The sequence below is a fragment of the Diorhabda carinulata genome, chromosome X (genome assembly GCF_026250575.1).
Source record: "Diorhabda carinulata isolate Delta chromosome X, icDioCari1.1, whole genome shotgun sequence".
NCBI classification, from domain to species: Eukaryota; Metazoa; Arthropoda; class Insecta; order Coleoptera; family Chrysomelidae; genus Diorhabda; species Diorhabda carinulata.
This window is the reverse complement of record NC_079472.1, coordinates 3,287,857-3,311,556: the sequence shown is the minus strand read 5'-3', so window position 1 is coordinate 3,311,556 and position 23,700 is coordinate 3,287,857. Positions and strand designations below refer to the sequence as shown.

The 23,700-nt window shown below is 34.5% G+C and overlaps 2 protein-coding genes and 1 non-coding gene across 4 annotated transcripts in view; 1 reads left to right on the top strand and 2 right to left on the bottom strand.

The window, feature by feature from the left end:
* Window positions 1-667: 667 nt before the first annotated feature.
* Window positions 668-759, bottom strand: Trnay-gua (transfer RNA tyrosine (anticodon GUA)). The gene is given in 2 exon segments: window positions 668-703; window positions 723-759. It is a non-coding gene; the product is annotated as a tRNA-Tyr (tRNA).
* A 2,766-nt stretch (window positions 760-3,525) lies between these two features.
* Window positions 3,526-23,700, top strand: part of LOC130902176 (runt-related transcription factor 3-like) — a 67,323-nt gene continuing 47,148 nt past the window's right edge. Inside the window, exons 1-3 of one of the 2 annotated variants that reach the window (XM_057814070.1) lie at window positions 3,526-3,713; window positions 7,249-7,693; window positions 23,311-23,424. In XM_057814070.1, coding sequence (XP_057670053.1) covers window positions 7,297-7,693; window positions 23,311-23,424 — 511 coding nt within the window. In that variant the 5' untranslated portion in view covers window positions 3,526-3,713; window positions 7,249-7,296. The remainder of the gene's footprint in view (window positions 3,714-7,248; window positions 7,694-23,310; window positions 23,425-23,700) is intronic. The other variant, XM_057814071.1, reaches the window with a different exon arrangement.
* LOC130902074 (nucleolin-like) lies at window positions 5,517-6,518 on the bottom strand. The gene is made up of 4 exons (XM_057813883.1): window positions 6,372-6,518; window positions 6,101-6,262; window positions 5,818-5,904; window positions 5,517-5,621 (listed from the first exon to the last, which is right to left on the bottom strand). The coding sequence occupies exons 1-4, from the start codon at window positions 6,516-6,518 to the stop codon at window positions 5,517-5,519; spliced, it is 501 nt and encodes a 166-aa protein (XP_057669866.1).

Genomic DNA, 23,700 nt, shown 5'->3' with positions numbered 1-23,700 from the left:
CGTTTCAATGTTTTTAAATGGTAGTAGAAGAATTTAATAATTATTAGTAGTATAACACCATTCAAGTTAGTTATTCAATAATAAAATCTACGAACAACGTAAGTGTAGTCACAGTTTAAAGTTGGAAAGTTTTATCGTAGATGTCCCCCATTATTTTCAAATGTAATGTTGGTTGTCTAATCTGTAAAGTACAAATAGAAAATATATAAATTTAAAATAGCTAGACATTTTTAAAAAGAATTTTGGAATAATTTATCACATATTTTAAAAAATGTGGTTTCTAATATATGTTTTTTATTATAATAATCGGACAATTCCACTTTTAATGACGGTGTTAAAGTGATTATTTACGGGTTAAGAATATTTTAAAATGGCGTTAAAAATATTGTTAACAAGGTTTTGAGATTATTTGAATATTGAAATGCAAATTCAATTTTCAAATTTTAAATTCAATTTCATTCCAAATTCGCCTATTTTATTATCAAAGTAGGGCAGTTATGCAAAAAACGTTGTATGATATTTATCTTAAAAATGAATCTATATCTCGCTCTGCTCATTTCACTTCTTTACTCTCAAAATAAAATATAACTGACAACACTCATATCATAAATAATGATTTTGAAAACTGTATTCAAAGTAAGAAATATATTTTTTTATAAAAAAAGTTTCCTTCGAGCCGGATTTGAACCAGCGACCTATGGATTACTATTCCTAACTTTCAACTACAGTCCACCGCTCTACCAACTGAGCTATCGAAGGATATACTATTGTTGTTCCAAATGTAAATTAGGTATTTATTGTTTAATAAACAGTAATTATAATATTTATATTAATAAAAAAAAAACTTCAAATATTATGTAAAATATCATTTTAAAGGGTTTATATACCCTATAGTTTCAAGGCATAAAATTTATTTAACCATCAGTACTAATCATTTTCGTATTTCCTGCTGTATAACTTGAAGGCTGTGAGAAAATGTGTTATCGTGTATTATTGTTATCTAAATTATGTTCCTCCTAATAATAATAAAGAGAACCATGAGAAAGTACCCGAATTATTTGGTTATCAAAAATATTATCGGAATTTATCGTCAACAACACATTGTCTATGTATTTATCGTATTCACGAAAATAATATCTACCTATAACTTTGAATAACAATATTTAATGTAAACAAAAATTATAAGGAAGAAATTGAGGTTGAATTTAATTAATGGAGTGCAAAAACTGATTATTATACAAGAAGTAGTAGTAGTAAATTATACTTCTTAGATCTCTTCAAATGTTTTGTTTTGGATAAAACTTTTGACGCAACTTTTCAAGATACTTACTTTGGGTTTCTGGGGGGATCCAGTTTTGGTTGTTTCGAATATATAAAAAACAATGAAAATATAATCGTATACAGTATGTCCGTTAGTGATATGACGCGTTATTATGAATAAATATGTAATGAAAAACTGTTGAATTTATTTCAATATCAAATATGTCAATAACCACATTTTACGCCGGGTAGATATAACTATAAAATTTGAAATTAGAGTTAACTTACTTTTTAAACAATCTGTTTCTTTTAAAAAACCTTAAATAATAACAAATATACACACAAATCAATACAGCAAGTTTTATTTATATATAAAAATAATACTTAACCTCAAATTGTTGCATCGCCTATATAGTTTTACTTTTTTTATGGACACCGCCTCATAGAAATTCATATCAACATATCAAACCAAGTTGTCGCGGTCTTGAGTAATGGAGTTCAAATAATAATTAGTGGTAGGTTTTGTGGAAAGATTTTTATTAGCGAAACAGAACACGGGCAATGTTTCGGCACTAAACCCTGCGGTTGAAGTGTCGACCGCGTTTACGATCTCACTGTCGTCGATTCTTGTTGGTTATATGTCGCGACCGCATATTTTGCTATTCATCATTGGCTTTTATGCTTTTCCTATACGATTTTTAATGTTTTCTCCTTTGACATTTCAAAATGTATTGTTCGACTATAAATATTGTATACGAGCTGTTTCATACTATGTCTTTACAATGCGGGCGAAAGTTTACTTATAAAATGTTTTATCATATCTTGTTTTATCTAGAGCAATGTTTCCCAACGTGGGCAATATAATTGTTGAGGGCAATTCGAAAATGGACATAACCCTTTTGCTAAAAACTTCTTTTCTGTTCTAAATTACGTATTACATTCAGTAATAAATATTTTAATACAAAAGAGGCACCGATCAACCACCCTGTGTATTAATATATATTTAAACAGGTAAACTGGAACACGTCATACTATATCACTGTCACTTGCCTGCCAACTTAACTAAATTGAAAATTAATATAAACATGGTGACCAACTTTGACTCGATATGAAACAAAATAGTGTGAGATAGGGATAGGTCGGGTCAGCTGTCAATTTGATCAATTCTCAACAATATGTGTACCTCGTATTAATATTTAATCTATAGAATATTATATAAATGGCGCAATCGGAAGCTTATTCAGATTCTCTTTCCGGTTGTTGAAAGATTGAAATCGTTTTGAGGAAATAGTAAGACTCACAATTCAGGAAAAAGAAAATTATTATCTAAAAAAAACGACGATAAAAAATAACTAGTATCTAGGTATCTACGTTATCAAACAGGATTTCAATTAATATTAATCTAATTTGTGGCAAAAACCACGGACAAAAACCCCAAACGAAATGATGACAATCCCGGTATAGATAAAATTCAATATCACTTAAACACTACCTAAAATTTTAATAATTAAAGAAAAATCATCTTCTTTTTTATCATTTTTTCTTTTAGGTTAAGAAACAGAAAGATATTTATACTTATTTTGGATAGGGATACTTTTAAGCAGGCTTGTGATGAATTATGGAAGGGTAATTTGGTGTCGGCTGAAATATTAGAAGCAAAAGAAAGGATTCTAAGAATCAAACAGCTTTTTACGACTGAATAGTCGGCTTGTGAAAGAAGAAAAAGAAGAAGATCTTAAATAGTACTATTATAAATGACATTAATTACATTTCGACTGTTTAAAACTGTTTGATAAAAACAATAAAACTGCGCGATTAGTGTATACATTGTTAAAACAATCCCGTACGTTGTCATTTTTTCCCATACACATGTCCAATACGAATGTTGTATTTAAACTTAAAAAAATAGGTATCGCTTTTGTGGGCGTTTCCACTCATATTTTTATAAAAATTTATCAAATTTATACGTATTAATTACTGGAATTTGAAACGTCAAATCAACAAACGTTCATCAACAGCCTTCTGCTACAAAAATATTTTTATTTACAAGAGTAATGAACAAAGTAGGAAAGTTAATCAAAGATCTAGATCCCGCCCAAAATCCCGCCTTCTTCCGGAAAGTACGCTATAAGTTGAAAACGCTTTCTCACACCACAGTGCGCCTTATGCCGTCTGTTATACGAGTGAAAATATAAACAAAGTGTTTCGCGCGTGCGTTTATCTCTTTCTTTGTTTAAACGTTTCCTTGATTTACAAAACACCATCGCCAGTATTTCCACAGTAACCGCAGTTGACTGTCGAATTTCTCGTGTGGTTCGTCGCGCGTTTTTACACAATTTTATAAGTAGATGTGCGGTTAGTTGTGCGCAAATAAGGGCCAACGAGATGATCCCTACGGCACGTGTTTCTTTGAAATAACCCGCGACAAAGTGTCTAATTCAACATTTATAACGGTGAGTGTATTATTTATTTTTATATATATTTTTTAGGATTGTTACTACGTATTTACCAATGAATCATCGTCAATGTAATAAAAACATGTGAAAGTCAGACGATGCGTGCTGGTCTTAAACCGGAAAGGATTGAAATTTTTTTGGCAAATTTAGTTTATTCTAAGAATTTATAGATGACATTGAAAAAGTCGATAAAAGATTCATTCATAACTACTTGATGGTTAGAGACGATTTTAGTTTCTAACAAAGAATTTAATTATTATAATCAGAAAATTTCGTTTGTCTAATTTATTTTTTTATTAGTTCATCGTATTTTATACAGTATAAATCATTTAAATTGAGAATATAAATGTAAAATTTGGTATTAATCACCCTTTTAGATCAATGTAATTTTGACAGTTCAAATCACTGCTCATAATCATCAGTTTTTTTAAGTATTATTTCATATTTCATTTATATTTTGTGGTTGTATTCACTGGCAAGCGAATATGATATTTTTTAGTAATGAAAAGAAAAATTCTCGCCATTTAAGTATAGTTTTTCCATTATCAATTGCAGATTGTAAAAACCCTTGCCGACAATTTTGTTTGATATACTATAGGCGTGGATAGATAGAAAAATCGTTATTATACCTGAATATTAAATTATAAAACGTAAATAGACGAGTAAAATGTACCTGCCTGTAAGGGAGTTTGGTTTAAACAGGATACCAGACGTGTACTGAGTCTTTTTTGTATCTCATTCGTCTATTAGAACTTCGGTAGTCTTTTATTAGGTTATTGCGCGGTGCTGAAGCTATCCATCCACACTCTCGATTTTTTTCTCGCGTCTTTTATCTCGCTCCAGAAGAATCGATGCGGAGCTTCTCTTTAACAACGTTTTTAACGAAAAATTTAATGTTAACGTATATCGAAAAATAGAACTTTCTCTTTTTCGTCTTCTTTTTTCATTGTCCCTGTATATACTTACGTAACGAATTTATAATTTAATAGAGTGGAACGTAGACATTAAACTATTTTGAATAATGTAGATATTATTATAACATGAGTTTGCAAAATCTGTGTCTGACTAATTATTTAAGAATATTTAGAAAAAACAACAACAACATACATTCCTAGTTTCAGTAAATTTTCCGAGAATCCCCATAAGCCTACGCTTTTAATTTCTTATGTAAACATAGTTATTTCTATATAATTTTATCTGTATTTTCAATATTCAAATTCAAATATATAAATTGCAAAAAAAGTCTTTGTCGACTAGTTTTATTCGTGGGATTGTGGCAATAAAAACCAAATAATCGGAAATTGAAGTTAATCTCGTTCTTGAACTAGCCCGATGTCTCATTTTTCCAAAGTCTGTCTAAAACTGAGTAAAAAATCGTTGCATGAGCTGAACTTTTATGGAACATCTCTAGACCAATGGGTTAATAGCCTTACAGAACCAAAAAAAAAATGATATATAGTTCAGAATACATCAGGAATGTGTTCAAAGCTATTGAAAAGTCCTTTCTTATAAATAATTTATACTTTGATTCGTACCAGACTCATTGGTGTGGAGGAATCATCTTCTTCGTCGGAATCAGAGTCGTCTTTGTCTTCTTTGGAACTCAATTGTGTATCCTTGCACTTCAGGAGAAAGGATTTTGGTGAATGAGCAGTCTGCTTTTGGTACATCAAGTTCCATAAAAAGGAGGTTGAAAACTGGATAGAAAACGTCTACTTTAAGTCGTTCCTCAGAAGATTCTTCATTGGATTTCTCATGGAATCTTTTCTTTTCACGGAATCTAGTAATCTTCAGTTATATTTATACTTTGGGTCGTACCAGACTCATTGGTGTGGAGGAATCATCTTCTTCGTCGGCATCAGAGTCGTCTTTGTCTTCTTTCGAACTCAATTGTGTATCCTTGCACTTCAGGAGAAAGGATTTTGGTGAATGAGCAGTCTACTTTTGGTACATCAAGTTCCATAAGAAGAAGGTGAAAAACTGGATAGAAAACGTCTACTTTAAGTCGTTCCTCAGAAGATTCCTCATTGGATTCATCATGGAATCTTTTCTTTTCACGGAATCTAGTAATCTTCAGTTATATTTATACTTTGGGTCGTACCAGACTCATTGGTGTGGAGGAATCATCTTCTTCGTCGGCATCAGAGTCGTCTTTGTCTTCTTTCGAACTCAATTGTGTATCCTTGCACTTCAGGAGAAAGGATTTTGGTGAATGAGCAGTCTACTTTTGGTACATCAAGTTCCATAAGAAGAAGGTGAAAAACTGGATAGAAAACGTCTACTTTAAGTCGTTCCTCAGAAGATTCCTCATTGGATTCATCATGGAATCTTTTCTTTTCACGGAATCTAGTAATCTTCAGTTATATTTATACTTTGGGTCGTACCAGACTCATTGGTGTGGAGGAATCATCTTCTTCGTCGGCATCAGAGTCGTCTTTGTCTTCTTTCGAACTCAATTGTGTATCCTTGCACTTCAGGAGAAAGGATTTTGGTGAATGAGCAGTCTGCTTTTGGTACATCAAGTTCCATAAGAAGAAGGTGAAAAACTGGATAGAAAACGTCTACTTTAAGTCGTTCCTCAGAAGATTCCTCATTGGATTCATCATGGAATCTTTTCTTTTCACGGAATCTAGTAATCTTCAGTTATATTTATACTTTGGGTCGTACCAGACTCATTGGTGTGGAGGAATCATCTTCTTCGTCGGCATCAGAGTCGTCTTTGTCTTCTTTCGAACTCAATTGTGTATCCTTGCACTTCAGGAGAAAGGATTTTGGTGAATGAGCAGTCTGCTTTTGGTACATCAAGTTCCATAAGAAGAAGGTGAAAAACTGGATAGAAAACGTCTACTTTAAGTCGTTCCTCAGAAGATTCTTCATTGGATTTATCATGGAATCTTTTCTTTTCACGGAATCTAGTAATCTTCAGTTATATTTATACTTTGGGTCGTACCAGACTCATTGGTGTGGAGGAATCATCTTCTTCGTCGGCATCAGAGTCGTCTTTGGTGTCTGTTTTTGCCGCTAAGTTCCATAAGAAGGAGATTAAAAACTGGATAGAAAACTTCTACTGAGTTCCCATTTGTAGTTTCTTGTTTGAATCCTGTTCCTACGAACCTTTAATCGTTTCAACATCACTTACAAAGCTCTTTGATGGGCTCGCTTGCATCAGGAAGAAGTGGTTTTGAAATTTCTCATAATTTTAATGAGTATGTTGCAGAAAATGTATAAATGAAAAAAATGGGGTCTCTCGAGGGGCCCCTCTGGGCCTAAGGCACGGGGCAATCTGCCTTCTTTCGACGGCCTTGAATTTAGTACTTAACCTATAATTATTAAAGATATTTCCACCCAGCGAAGGTATTTTGTAAATTTTACAGATTGCATCTAAAAAGGGGCTGTTATCCTGGTTGAGATTGGATCTAATTAAAATTCAAACCAAAATCCTCAGGGTTCCATAATTATTGTTTCGACTTATATCGATAGTCCTTGAACCTAAATTCCTGTTGGTGATATTGTTTGTTTATTCGTTTTTCAGTGAATGTATGACAATTTTTAAGCCGATCTTCAACAACTCACCCAGGTGATGCATCTACCAGTTCCGGTGCAAACTTGCAACGTTTCAGAAGAAGCTTGGCCGAAATCGACCATGGCTGAGCCTGCTTCAGTCTACCAAAACTCAGATTTCTACTGGTTCGAACACCGAGTCCACGAAGTGCAATCCGAACACCCCGGCGAACTTGTCCGAACCGGTAGTCCGTATATTTTGTGTACACAGTTACCGACGCATTGGCGATCGAACAAAACTTTACCAGTAGCGTTCAAAGTGGTAGCAGTGGGGGATATAGGGGATGGAACCGTCGTTACGGTACGGGCGGGGAACGACGAAAATTGTTGTGCAGAACTTAGAAATTGTACGGCTGTTATGAAAAACCAAGTGGCTAAATTTAACGATTTAAGATTCGTCGGACGAAGCGGTAGAGGTGAGTAGCATACCAATTTATTAACAATTACAGGCTTCCGAATGTTCTAAATCGAATTTTCTCAACTTTCCTCGTCATTATATACCGAATTTTCTCGTAAATAATCAGAATATTCGACAATTATAGCTTATTAATGATTATATAGACAAAGGACAGTTTATATAGAAAAAGAAGAATAACCTAACCTACCGAATCGATCATTTAAGGTCACGTGACTTATGACAGACGCCCTGGAGGGTATACTTTGGTTAATATGCGTATAGTTCAAGTTTTTCTGTTGTTTCTTTGATTGCAGATTTTCTAAAAAGGTTGCGTCATTTTCAAAAGCACACAAAGTATCATTAGAAAAAATTTTACATGCTTCTTGTTGGTCAAATGTGAAGATTTTAGAGGTTCTTTGTCAATTTCTATAGATTCAGCAATACTTAACCAAAAAAACCAAGATTACCGACCGTATTTTCATTCGTTTTCGACGTGGAAGATCGACTCGAACGTGAATTATCATCAACATCTTCTCGATCATTTTGAAAACACTTGAATCACTCAAAAATACGTGGACGCGACATAAATTCATTCCCTTTTACTCGTTTCGATTAAGTATAAGTTTCGGTCGCAAATTTTCCATTTCTTCATCGATCAAACAAAAAAAACAGTCCCTATACGAACTGAGGTAACGGCTACACTGGTTTGTTTATAGAAACCGTTCGTAGGCCTCCAGATAGGCCCGTCGTGCCCCACTTGACGTCCGATGTCCTTTAAGAAGCCGATCAGGCTCTTTGGCTTGAATCCTTTGATGTCGTTAGGCAGGTTACTAGTCTGATTTTGCGCCTATTTAGCTGGAGCAGTTGTTTGGTGAGAGACAAACGGAGTCCATCTGTACGGGTCTTCGCTTATCTCATGCCGGGCGTCTCCATCCATCTCTGCCGAGTCCACCTAGCGAGAAGGCTGTTGAGAGACGTAATGACTGCGCTTTTGGCCACACCAAGAATGGATTCCGTGCCCATTGGTGGGTTTCGACGATGCCAGTCTGGCGAGCGAGTCCGCTTCGTCGTCGTCTTTGTTGCTCGAGTGACCGGGCACCCAAACGAGCTGGAGCTTGCACTCTCTTACACTCCAGCACTAGCCACTAGCCTAGAGTTTACCTTAGCGAATACCTCGGGTTGGAAGGCGGTAGCGTGTTCCCCAAGCGAAAAAGATTCGCTTATTTTGGGGTGTTCCCCGCAGAAACCTGCAACATTCCTCCTAGAATCGTCTGTGTACCAGGTGGATCACGATCAGTGATGTGTACCTCCAGATCCTTATTATAAACGGTCGAAGGCGTCATTTGGTCGCTGCCCATCGGAATAATTGGGCATTCACCTGTCTATAGATACGGTAGACATTGCATTAGGTAATTGGTATCGGAATAATATAAACAATATTCCAAAACATTGCAACATAATGTTTGTTTACGTTTGAAACACTCTACCTCTTGAGTAGCGAGGTCCAAAGGTATGAATCCGTGTCAACATTGAATAAATCAGTTGAATTCCAGACGTCATTTCTAACACACAAATCGAAGCGTTCCTAGTTTCATATTAATTAATTGTTTCCTCTTTAAGTTCCTTTCGTCCAAATTTAATTTTGAAAACCTTACCAGCGACTCTGAAAGGCAAATTAAAATGAGGCTATGCCTCCAAAATTTTTGATAAATTGGTTGTATAAAGAAATCAAATTCGAGGTTCGAAGTACTGTGCCGCGACGTTCCACATCATTTCAAGGTTCCACTAAAGTAGGAAGACCACGGAAAAATTGAGGTTGAGGAAAAGTTGAGGACCTGGTTCAATCACGTGGTGTTGCGGAATTAGTGACTGCTTCGGAAGTAGCAGTACGTGCAGAAGGGAAAACATAAACGAATGTCCAGTAGCTGCTTCTTCTTCTTCTATTATTTAGACTCTAAGTCAACAACGCACACATACAAGCAGACTAGGAAGTGGTCTATGAAGGCAGGTCATGACTTCTTGCCATCCTATTATTGTTTAAGTAAAGCAGAACAAACCTGTTTGCCACCAAACTCAAATCTGGTGCTGAAATCAAACTCCAAGCCATATTGGATTAAACAGTTTGGTAGAAGCTCAAAAAGGTGTTATAGGTGGTGTGGTTCTGGATTCGTCGTTCACTCTTATAAGTAAATGGGGCTGTGACGGAAGTTTGTTTTGGTAGAATCCTCGACCATCATCTACGATGTTTTGCCGTCCGATCAAATTTATTTTCGCGAAGGAAAACTCTGAACTGACGCTAGTGGAAACCCATAAGGTCTTGGAAGGAATAAACAATTTATTTCCAACTTCAGTAATGAGTGGTGCTCGGGAAATTTCTGTACAGCACAATCTTCTGCTGACTATGACAGATGGAAAAGTGCGCAACGCCTTGACAGAAACTCATTCCTCACAGAAATGCTTTATTTGCGGTGGTACTCCAACGATGTTTCAAGGCACTTTGACAGCAATCAAAATCATTTTCGGTTTGGTTTGTCAACTCTTCATGCGTGGATTCGTTGTTTCGAATGTTTGGTACTCATTAACTACGACAAGAAAAGGCAAGTGTAAAACAACGCTCCGAAGAAATTAAACAACGTTTCAAACAACAAATGGGACTAATTGTGGACAAACCAAAGCCAAGATTCGGCTCAACTAAGGACGGAAACACCTCTCGTGCGATTTTTCGGCAACCCTGAATTGAGTGCACAAATCACAGGATTGGATGTTCAGCTCATCAAAAAATTTTACGTAATACTGAGTACATTGTCCTCTGGCTTCGAAATACACGAAAACTTCTGTCTAGAAACCAGAGAACTTTATCTTAGTCTTTACTCATGGTACTATATGCCAACCACGGTACATAAAATCCTCATTCATAGCACAGAGGTCAAAAAACCTTAAATAGTTCCAATTGGCCAGCTTTCAGAAGAAGCCCAAGAAGCAAGGAACAAAGATTGCCGCAGGTTCCGGGAGCACAACACCAGAAAGTGTCCACGTGTTGCCACAAACACGAATTTGTGGCAACAACATCTGATCCTCTGATCAGATGTTATGATGAAGCAGGGTCAATTGTGCACAGAGATTTTAAAGTTGATTGTAGCTCCTACAGTAGAGCCTCCACCTCGGACCTCCACCTCCACCTCCAACGGAATGCTATGATTTTGTCAAATCTGCTTCAAAACAAAGGAAACCCAACTGACTCATCTTCATCAGACGAATCAGTTTGATTTAATAGTTTTAGATTATTTATTTTATCTTTAAGCTTTCGTACCACTTTTTTCTTTGTATCATCAAGTTTTTATTTATAGTTTAAATGTAATTAAATTTTGGAGTTCTGTAAAAAAAAGGAAGAAGTTTGAAATTTGATTATAATTTCATGTGTTCAATTTCATATTTTTGTTTTATTTGAAGAAATAACAAAAATAATTTTGTCCAACTGTGCGTCGCCAAAAATTGCCAATTTGCCACTGGTTTCGCAATAACAAACGTCAATTTTCACATATACAGTGGTGCCACTACAGTGACTTGCTAGTGACAGTGTGGACACCTGAGAATGGCCGCCATATTTAACCCAAATTCAGCTGATTTAGCATTTGCTTTTCTCATAATAAAGCTCATTTTTAACTAAAAAACAATACGAGAATCATTTATTTTGTATCGTAGTTTGGTTTAAACATGGCCGCCACTCTCAACTGTCTATAAAGCCACTGTCACAACTCATTAGCGCCACCTATTGTTCGATTTTAATAACTTGGTACTATAAACATTGCAAAAACTTTGACTTAAATTGAATATTTTAAAAATTTTTTGTTTTTCAGAAACAAAAATTATTTTTTTTTATCTATATTAATATCAAAGATATTTATTTGAATAATATAAAGTCCAGAAGGTCTATTTTATTTATTCAATGACGTATTTGTCATGAATAAACATCTATTCGAGAAAATATATAATAAAATGACCTCGTACACGAATGCTGGTGCATAAAGTTACTTTCCAATTTTTCTGGAATAATTTTATTAACAAATTTCGTAGAATCTATTGGGATTCCCTAATAATTCCAACGCAAATGCTATATTTAAATTTTTCCATTTAATGTCTGTTCTTTTGGATATTTTTTAACAAATTAATTCACGATATCACCAATTTTCTCTATCACGAATTCTAAATAACTTACGTGAATTATAAAGTCTACGACTTCTGGACAGATATTTTACAAACTTTTGAGGATTGGACCATGCTTGAGAAGAGAAAGACTGAAGCTCTTTAGATTATATATAAGTAAATTAACTGAAAAAATGTTTTAAAAAAACTACCTATTCATTAAGTTTTATAACCTAAATGTATTTTTCAATTAAATTTATTAGACGATGACATCTGAAAGTTGTTCTGTATTCATTTACATACCGAAAGTTGCGTTTTGAGTGTTTCATGTAGTACAAATGACAGTTCCGTACTGCAAAACACTTTCGGAACGCTCTGGAGTGACTCTAGTCACTTCAAAGTTGACAGTTGACAGTTTCACTTCGATGATTTTTAAATTTCTTAAATTATTTGTTTTATCCGAAGTTTTGTCTACATTAATGAATAACAATAACTACTTCTGATCTTTTTTGTACTGTGAATTAATGAAACTACAATTATTATATTGTAATAAGCTACTTATTAATAATAAAATATTTGCAATAATTTCCGTTGTTTTACATAACTACTCCCCATTTTCCTATGAGTGCAAAAGCCTGTAAGAACCAAGTAAGTTACGAAATTGGGTTTAAATCTTATTTCACAAAAGTAAAAACCAAAAATTTTACTTAAAATGTGAAGTTACAAATAGAATCGCAAAGGGAGTTGTATAACTGCACTTCGAACCAATTGTTTAGGGCAGCTGTGATTGTGAATACACATAGTTGTCTGGAGATGGCACTCGTCCGAAGATGGCACTTTAAGAAGAAGAAGAATCAATTTCTTGTAGTGCATTCTAGCTGCCATATTGCGGTGGAATCAATTGCAAAGTTTTCTTCGTCTAACCAAACCCAATCGGGATTGGATTGAAAAGTTTTCTAATCAAAATCATACGAATGTTTCTAAAATAAACAAGGCATTCTATACTTTGTTCTAAAAGTACCAATTTCCTTCCCGTTACGTAACAGAATCATTTTTTTATTTCTTATTCATTAAAACTTCTCATCTGATAAAAAATCGTATCTTTCATAAATTCAAAATGTATCAGATCTTCGTGGTGAGGTACTCTAACCAACAACCTGCGGATGTGGTTGGAATTGTCATAAAAATTCCGCAACTTTCGTGATTGCAACATTTGAAACAACAACTCGAATATTTACAAAAATCAGTCGTAAAACTAAAATAATTACGAATATTGTACATTTGTGAAATCTGTCTTATCTAAAATATTATACTGATACTGATTATACCGTTATTTTAAACGGAATGCTATGGTTTTTATTAAATTTTTGGAATCTACGCGAAATTTCAATATAACTTTATATAAGGCATCGTATGTCTAAAGTCCACCATTTTTTAATTATTTCACTTTTTGAGAAATTTTTGGACACATGCAGCCGTCCACTAAAAAACTTATATTTCCAAGTTTAAGTGAGTCAGACCTAATATTTTTGGGATTCGGACAAATAACACTTACAGCTTTCAAAATCTGTGAAAAACTTGACAAACATTTGTATAGGATGTTCACAAAATGGTGCCGAATATTGCTATCTAAAAACTTCCAAAACTAAATTTCCATTTTCTGAAACTTCCGGTTAAACTGTTATTTTAAGCGGAATGCTATAGATTTTATTAAATTTTTGGAATCTACGCAAAATTTCAATATAACTTTATATAAGGCATCGTATGTCTAAAGTCCACCATTTTTTAATTATTTCACATTTTCGAAATTTTTGGACACATGCAGCCGTCCACTAAAAAACTTATATTTCCAAGTTTAAGTGAGTCAGACCTAATATTTTTGGGATTCGGACAAATAACACTTACAGCTTTCAAAATCTGTGAAAAACTTGACAAACATTTGTATAGGATGTTCAGAAAATGGTGCTGAATTTCGATATCTAAAAACTTTGAAAACTAAATTTCAGTTTTCTGAAACTTCCGGTTACACCGTTATTTCACACGGAATGCTATGATTTTTATTAAATTTTTGGAATCTACGCAAAATTTCAATATAACTTTATATAAGGCATCGTATGTCTAAAGTCCACCATTTTTTAATTATTTCACATTTTCGAAATTTTTGGACACATGCAGCCGTCCACTAAAAAACTTATATTTCCAAGTTTAAGTGAGTCAGACCTAATATTTTTGGGATTCGGACAAATAACACTTACAGCTTTCAAAATCTGTGAAACCCTTGATAAAAATTTGTATAGGGTGTTCACAAAATGGTGCCGAATATTGCTATCTAAAAACTTCCAAAACTAAATTTCCATTTTCTGAAACTTCCGGTTAAACTGTTATTTTAAGCGGAATGCTATAGTTTTTATTAAATTTTTGGAATCTACGCAAAATTTTAATATAGCTTTATATAAGGCATCGTATGTCTAAAGTCCACCATTTTTTAATTATTTCACATTTTCGTTATTTTTGGACACATGCAGCCTAACACTAAAAAACTTATATTTCCAAGTTTAAGTGAATCAGGTCTAATATTTTTTGGCTTCGGACAAACAATACTTACAGCTTTCAAAATCTGTGAAAACCTTGATAAAGATTTATATAGGGTGTTCAGAAAATGGTGCCAAGTTCCTCTTCGAAAACTGAATTTTTTCAAATGGCAACCCTCATTTTTTTCCTGTAAATTAATATATTTCAAATTAACGTGCAAACTTAAATTTCCAACGTAATCGCAGAGAAAATGTAGAAAAAAATATTTTTTTAATGTAAATAAACAATGTTGAATAATTGAAAGCTGTTTTTAATTCTAAACATCTTTTCTTTATAACAATTTTCGATATTGTTTACTCTAGAGCAAAAATCACATTTTTTGACAAACCTCGTATACGACTGAAAAAATTTAACATCTGATGATTGAATTTTAGGTTTTGGACCATGCAGAACTTTTTATAACGAATAACTTTTTTTCGTAAAATTAATAATGAAAAAGTTTACAATATGCCGCCAACTTACGTGGACAAACTGTATAGATTTTTTTCTTTGGGGTCGTATAAAAGATATAGTGTATGCTTCGCCGTTAACTACAAAAGAAGACTGTCAGGAAAGAGTTCGGAATGCATTTCGAACTCTTTAACCACAAGAAATTCGAAACGACACTCAGCACAGGTTTTTTAGAAGAATCCATAAATTTTTGGAAGTTTGGGACAACCATTTCGAACATTTACTTTAGTTTAATTTTTGGTTGTGTTCTTCTCTTTGTGTAGTGTTTTTAAAGTATTTTAATTTTTGATACTTTAACTTTTGTTATTCATTATTCGCCGTGACAATTAAAAACCATGAAAATTTCAGTTTTTTCAAGTTTCTACACAAACCGTTAATTTGAGATTTATAAATTTACTAAAGAAGTCTCCTTAATTTAAAGTGTAGATTCCAATGGTAAAGAGAAAAATGTGGGCTGCCATTTGAAAAAATTTAGTTTTCAAAGTTTTTAGATATCGAAATTTTTTGAACACCCTATATAAATTTTTGTCAAGGTTTTCACAGATTTTGAAAGCTGTAAGTGTTATTTATCCAAATCCCAAAAATATTAGACCTGATTCACTTAAACTTAGAAATATAAGGTTTTTAGTGGACGGCTGCGTGTGTCCAAAAATTTCGAAAATGTGAAATAATTAAAAAATGGTGGACTTTAGGCATACGATGCCTTATATAAAGTTATAATGAAATTTCGCGTAGATTCCAAAAATTTAATAAAAACCAATAGCATTCCGTTTAAAATAACGGTGTAACAGAAAGTTTCAGAAAACTGAAATTTAGTTTTGGAAGTTTTTAGATAGCAAAATTCGGCACCATTTTCTGAACACCCTATACAAATTTTTATCAAGGGTTTCACAGATTTTGAAAGCTGTAAGTGTTATTTGTCCGAATCCCAAAAATATTAGACCTGATTCACTTAAACTTGGAAATATAAGGTTTTTAGTGGACGGCTGCATGTGTCCAAAAATTTCTCAAAAAGTGAAATAAGTAAAAAATGGTGGACTTTAGACATACGATGCCTTATATAAAGTTATAATGAAATTTCGCGTAGATTCCAAAAATTCAATAAAAACCATAGCATTCCGCTTAAAATAACAGTTTAACCGGAAGTTTCAGAAAACTGAAATTTAGTTTTGGAAGTTTTTAGATAGCAAAATTCGGCACCATTTTGTGAACACCCTATACAAATTTTTATCAAGGGTTTCACAGATTTTGAAAGCTGTAAGTGTTATTTGTCCGAATCCCAAAAATATTAGACCTGATTCACTTAAACTTAGAAATATAAGGTTTTTAGTGGACGGCTGCATGTGTCCAAAAATTTCTCAAAAAGTGAAATAAGTAAAAAATGGTGGACTTTAGACATACGATGCCTTATATAAAGTTATATTGAAATTTCGCGTAGATTCCAAAAATTCAATAAAAACCATAGCATTCCGTTTAAAATAACGGTATAACCGGAAGTTTTAGAAAACTGACACTAGTTCCAGTACTTTCCCATATACATATCGATTCAGCTCGTCGTGAAGAACTTTGTACATGATAGAGAATATACACCAAATACTGGGATAAGTTTTCCTTATTATTTAGATCCCGAAATGCTTCAATTAGGTCCAGAAGCACTGTCATACGATGTTCCAAATAACCTTGTTGGGATTTTCCCGAGCCCAATGGCGACAATTGTATCGATCGACTGTACCACCTCATGAAAATTTCATAAAATTCCAAATATCAATCATTTCCTTAGAGGACTTAACCAAATTGAACTTTGTAAGGATCTAGTTTTTCTTCTTTTGAAAACATTACTACAAACGAATGAGTAAATTTTTGTTTTAAGGCAATCTATGTCGAAGTTGCAAAATAGTAGTTTTGTAATGACAGCAATGACTGTCGTCAGAACCTCCATCCTTAGAATTTCTATCTTTTCTCTTTGTAAATTTTGTAAATGGTGTGACGTTTATTGTAGATTCATTATTCATTTTACGATGGGTCCAGTATAGTCCCAGACTTGGGCCAAGTATTCAGAACTCTGACCCTAGCTTGCGATCCGTTATCCAATGTCCCCCGCTTGGTTTGGAAGCTTCGACCAGGCCTCGTTGCCTAGATAAACCCAAGACTGGTCTGCATCCCATTATTACTTTTAATGTCAAGATGTCTATTCCGAGGTCGGATTACGTTTGCCAAGGCCAGGTTAGCCCAAGCTAAGCCTCGTCGTTCAAGTCTGAGGACTCCTACATGGAAGGCCCTGATAACGTATAAACTGCTTGATACCAAAACGATATCTAATTCTGCACTTTCTAAGAAACCAGGCGACAAAAAAATACTGTTGGTTCGATAGAAGCATCGGATACAGCATGGAGAAATTATGGAGATTCCTAAAGAAACAGGAACTAACACTAAGAACGTGTGTCGTTCGCGATTGGTTTCCCTTCTGGCAAACAAATGCTGTTATACTATTCGGAATTGACAGTTCTACTTGGCTCTAATGGAACTGAGGCGACATGTCGAGTTATTTCGCAAAAACATTCCATTTGCTACGAAGTTATAATCCAAAGCGAATAAATCTTTTCGACAGCCAAATATTCATGAAATATTAAATGTATGCGAGTGGAACTAACGCCCAAGTAGACCTCAATCTCTTGGTATGTCATACAACGATTTTGAGCGACCTTCAATACTAAGATTGAATTCGGAAAACCAGGGAAACACGGTGGATGGAGATGGTGCTTCATCACCAAGAGTCGAAGCGAGTTGTTGGTTTAATCCACGTCGAAAGTCGCGATGAATTTCTAAGTATCTAAATAGAATTCGTACATTAAAATATCACATTTGACACATTGACAGCAGTGTTGCCATATTTCAAAACTTACGAAGCAATAATCGTGTATACCGTACATTCTAAATTTGGTTTAGAGGCCGCCACTTGGATATCTCTCAATTTCATGTATTTTAGAGACAAATATATAAAAAAAATTAAAAAAAAAACACTTTCGTCAATGATTTATAACATTAATTTCCAAACTATGTACGAATTTTCTTTTATTCGTGCGTGAAAAATCGAACAGAAAGAAATAGATCCACGGACCCGTCATTAAAAATTTAAGGTGCAGTTGTTATATGGCACATGGCACGAGAATAATATTTTACCACATTTCATGAAAAAGAAATTACAATAATTGGGAGTCACATGTGGCATTCGCCAAACTATTGCTTTCTTGTTGATGCGTGGTAGGTAAGGACGAATTCTTTGACCCCTTTGCGTGACACTCCAACGTAGTTTCATTATCATTTGAAAAGAATTATTTAGTCCGTTTTATTCATCGCATAAAGATAAATATACGACTCGTGGAATGTTAGACACTACAATTTTAAACGGACTTAAAACTTGTATCCATTTGTTGCACTGTATTCTTTCTCTTCAGTCTTATGTTTCTTGTTTATTTTTTCTTTTATTGATTTCTTCTTCTATTCTTCTTCTATTACACATTCTATTCTTCTGTTTTCGTTTCTTCTTCTATCCAATACGTGTGCGTGTCTTTTTTTCTTTTCATTAGACGTTCATTGGCTTTTTAGATATTTATATCTTTTTACGTTAATGCAATTTGACTTCTACATAATTTTAATCTTTCTACGTATTTTCATTTTATCTATTTGATTATAGAAGACTCTGTTTCCCTTTTTTATGTTTGTATATCTTATTCACAAAGAATCAAAGACTTCTATCACCAATGAAAGCTTTCCATTTACCCAGTTTTTTAAATAGACAGGATTTAAACTGCCTTACTTATGAAATATCCCACTCTTTATTTAAATGATAAACTGATGTGCTACCAAGACCCTATCATGATGAAAACAATTTTGAAAGAAACTCCTGAAGATGATTTCCATATTTAGGTACTCCAGATACCCGGAGGGCTGATCACTCTTGTTCGTATCGAGAAAAGCCACACAAAAACCATTCCAGTGCGAATGCGGCTTGTTTATATGAATATTTCATTAAAACTCCTGAAGATGATTTCCATATTTAGACACTCCAGGTACCCGGAGGGCTGATAACCGTTGTCAGTATAGATAAGAGCCACCCAAAAACCATTCCAGTGCGAATTCGGCTTGTTTATATGAATATTTCAAAAAAACTCCTGAAGATGATTTCCATATTTAGGCACTCCAGGTACTCGGAGGGCTGATAACCGTTGTCAGTATAGAGAAGAGCCACCCAAAAACCATTCCAGTGCGAATTCGGCTTGTTTATATGAATATTTCAAAAAAAATCCTGAAGATGATTTCTATATTTAGGCACTCCAGGTACCCGAAGGGCTGATAACCGTTGTCAGTATAGAGAAGAGCCACCCAAAAACCACTCCAGTGCAAATTCGGCTTGTTTATATGAATATTTCAAAAAAAATCCTGAAGATGATTTCTATATTTAGGCACTCCAGGTACCCGAAGGGCTGATAACCGTTGTCAGTATAGAGAAGAGCCACCCAAAAACCACTCCAGTGCAAATTCGGCTTGTTTATATGAATATTTCAAAAAAACTCCTGAAGATGATTTCCATATTCAGGCACTCCAGGTACCCGGAGGGCTGATAACCGTTGTCAGTATAGAGAAGAGCCACCCAAAAACCATTCCAGTGCAAATTCGGCTTTTAATGTAAATATTTCAAAAAAACTCCTGAAGATGATTTCCATATTAGGCACTCCATGTACCTGGAGGGCTAATCACCGTTGTCAGAATAGAGAAAAGCCACACAAAAACCACTTCAGTACGAATTCGGCTTATTTATGTGAATATTTCTAAAAAAACTCTCGAGGATGATTTCCATATTTAGGTCATAGTACACCAGATACCCGGAGGGTTGGTCCCTGTTATCAGAATCGAGTAAAGCAATTCAAAAATCACATTGATACGATTTTCGGTTCGTTTATGCAAATTTGAAAAAACTCCTGTAGATGATTCCCATATTTAGGCACTCCAGGTACCCGGAGGGTTGATAACCGTTGTCAGTATAGAGAAGAGCCACCCAAAAACCATTCCAGTGCAAATTCGGCTTTTAATGTAAATATTTCAAAAAAACTCCTGAAGATGATTTCCATATTAGGCACTCCAGGTACCTGGAGGGCTAATCACCGTTGTCAGAATAGAGAAAAGCCACACAAAAACCACTTCAGTACGAATTCGGCTTATTTATGTGAATATTTCTAAAAAAACTCTCGAGGATGATTTCCATATTTAGGTCATAGTACACCAGATACCCGGAGGGTTGGTCCCTGTTATCAGAATCGAGTAAAGCAATTCAAAAATAACATTGATACGATTTTCGGTTCGTTTATGCAAATTTGAAAAAACTCCTGTAGATGATTCCCATATTTAGGCACTCCAGGTACCCGGAGGGTTGATAACCGTTGTCAGTATAGAGAAGAGCCACCCAAAAACCATTCCAGTGCGAATTCGGCTTGTCTATATGAATATTTGAAAAAAACTGTCGAAGATGATTTCCATATTTAGTTTACAGTACATCAGATACCCGTAATGGTGGTTACCATTGTCAGAATTAAGAAGAGCAACTTAAAAACTAACTTGATGCGATTTTTGGCACGTTTGTGACAATTTTTCCAGAAAATTCTCGAAAATCATGTCCAAGTCTACGTTCCGGTATATCAAAGGTGCAGAGGTTAGTTTGGGTACTAGATTCAAGAAGAGCAACCAAAAATCACCCTTTTTCGATTTTCGCTTAGTTATTTGTATAAAAAATCCTGGAGATGATGTCCGTCTAAATTCTAGACTATCAGGTACTATAAATTTGAACGGCGATGTCAGATTTATGAATAGACCACGATTTCATAGAAAAATGCTCCAGAAACCTGGAATTCGCCACCATTGCCAGATTCGAGAAGATCGAGGTATCGAGGTGGTGGTTAGATTGTTAGATTTGAGAAGACTTCAAAAGTCACCAAGACACAATTTTCGAATTTTCGTAGAAAGCTTTTGAAGATGATTTCCAGGTGCACCAAGTCCTCAGATGGTTATTACAGATATGAGCAAAAGCTTTTAGTATTAACTAGCCACCATTTTAGTTAAAGTATAGTCTTGAATCTGGTTTTTCGTCTAAGTATTTCAATTTTCTGCCAAAGAATTTGTTTCTAATTATGTGCCTCACTACTCCACGCATTTTTATAATGACCAACCGGATTTTTTTTCGATGAAAATAAATTTATTACATACATTACCCATTTTTGTTTCTTATAACTTTAAGAAGTGATTGTCGGCTTTTCACTGAAGATTTTGTGGTTCTAATTAAAAAATTAAGCACTTTCAAAAGGTTTGTCGTATTGGAAATACCCAACAATGGCTTAATAATATATTAAAAAGCAGTAAATGCCAAATAAAGCTGCATATTTTAGTACCCTTCGACACGTTCTTCAATATAGCAACAAAATTGATTCTGACACAAAAGATTTATGTATAAATGAGAGATTTGCTGGTACATATCATCGTTTTTATGACGAACAATCCAGAAATTATGTATCATACAACATTTTAATAAACAGGTGTAGTACATTCTTCTTTATTAAAAAGAAATTGTGAAGAAAATTGTTTTCTCTTTCCAATCTAGTAAAAATCTAACAATATTAAGACTTTTGTTGTTATTTACGATAATGATCCAAGAAGTACCTGGTCCAATGAAGAAAACACAAAAATTTTCGAAAAAAATATATTTATCTTTCAATGTAATCTTCTTCTAGCTTCATACACTTTTCCCACCGATGTTCAATAAGTTCGATACCATTTTTATTATAAGAATCGTCATCATCATCATCATCATCATTCAGCGTTATCTCGTCCACTGCTGGACATAGGTCTCCTCCAAATGCTTTCAGTTTTCTCTGCTCTGAGCTGTTGCTACCCAATTCTTCCTGGATTTCGTCTGTCTATTCTCGGTCTCCAATTCCAGAACTCTTTCTGTCCATCGGTTATCTTGTATCCTTGCAACATTTTGGAGAAGGTTGGATTGGAACAGGTGATGGATTAACGACGAACCGATCTTAATCAACATCATCATCATTCTGCCTTATCTCGTCCACTGCTGGACATAGGTCTCCTCCAAATGCTTCCAGTTTTCTCTGCTCTGAGCGGTTGCTACCCAATTCTTTTAATATAGTCAGTCCATCTCGTAGGGGGTCTTCCTGGATTTCGTCTTTCTGTTCTCGGTATCCGATTCCAGAAGTCTTTTTGTCTATCGGTTATCTTGTATCCTTGCACATGTCCTGCCATTTTTGTCTGAGTATTTGGTCTATGATATCTTTAATTCCAGATCGTCTGCGCAATTCGTCCTTCCTTATCCCATCCCTGATAGTGATGCCGAGCTTAGACCTTTCCATTTTACGCTGTGTAATTTGCAATTTAAGTATTGATCTTCTAGTTAATGTCAGGATCTCCGCGCCATAAGTCAGAACTGGGAAGACGCATTGGTTAAAGGCTTTTCTCTTAAGGCCGATTGGCACATCTCCTTTGAACACATCTCGCAATTTACCAATCGAAACCCATCCACGAAACCCTTCCTAGTTTCGTTCTTCGAGACAGTTCTGTTGTTTGGTTGTCTCTAGTAATTTTTATCTCTCCACCATCTGAATATCTTTGTTGTCCACATTTAGTGGCTGGCTAGGAACTAAATTTGTCATCATATTGGTTTTATTGAAATTTATTTTTAGACCAACTTTCCTTGTAGCGATTTGCAAATCTTGTATCATGCTTTTTGCCTCGCCTAATTCATCAGTTATGAGGACAATGTCTTAGGTGATGTAGCCTGGAGGTGATCGTCAAGGTCCTCAAAATAAATCTTCTTTGTTGGAAAATGTTTGATCACCGATTAATAATCCTAGAGAGACAAATCTGGTGAATAGGGTGCATGAAGTAGCAATTCAACAACACTTTCTTCTTAGCCAAATGCGGTCGTTTTTGCTTGATTTCTTCCCTCAATCGTTGCATAATATTCTGCGTTTGATAGTTTTTCCTTTTTCAAGATAATCAATGGAAATTATCGCACGCGCATTCCAAAAAACCGACGCCATGACTTGCTTGCAGATGGAACGGTCTTTGCCTTCTTTGGAGCTGGTTCTCCCTTTTCAGTCCATTATTTTTTTTGAGACGGGAAGTAATGGATCCACGTTTCAACCATGGTTATGGAACGGCCCAAAAATTCGTCTTTTTTATGGGAAACATTGCCAAACACTCGATTGAATCATCACCAATTTTTGTTTAGAAAGTCATTGAAAATATCCACTATTGAAGGCTGCCAAACTTGAAACATAGATTATTTACTTGGTATTTTTCAAGCAACTACCGCCATCTCTTGGTCAGGACCATTTCTCGTAGATATTTGTTTATAGTATATCTTATTATCTATTTTGATTGCAGGTAAATCGTTTTCAATAACAATAACGATTTCAACGACTCCCCCTCAAGTGGCGACTTACAACAAAGCCATTAAAGTTACCGTTGACGGACCACGTGAACCTCGCTCAAAAACTAGTAAGTACTTTTCTCAAGAATTGAATTGAAAGTTACGATTTTCAATAGATATTACATCACTTCGATTTCAAATTAAACGACAACCGTTATATAAAAATTAATCCGAATTAGAACAAATCATGTATATCGTTAATTAAAACGAACTAAATCAATTCGTTTGCTAAAATTTGTATAATTGAACGATTAGAATTTGGGGGGGCTACACGATATTTGACATTCTACCAAAAAAGTGAAATTTTTTTGGTGTTTTTGCTTTGAATTCATTTCTGTTCAAAA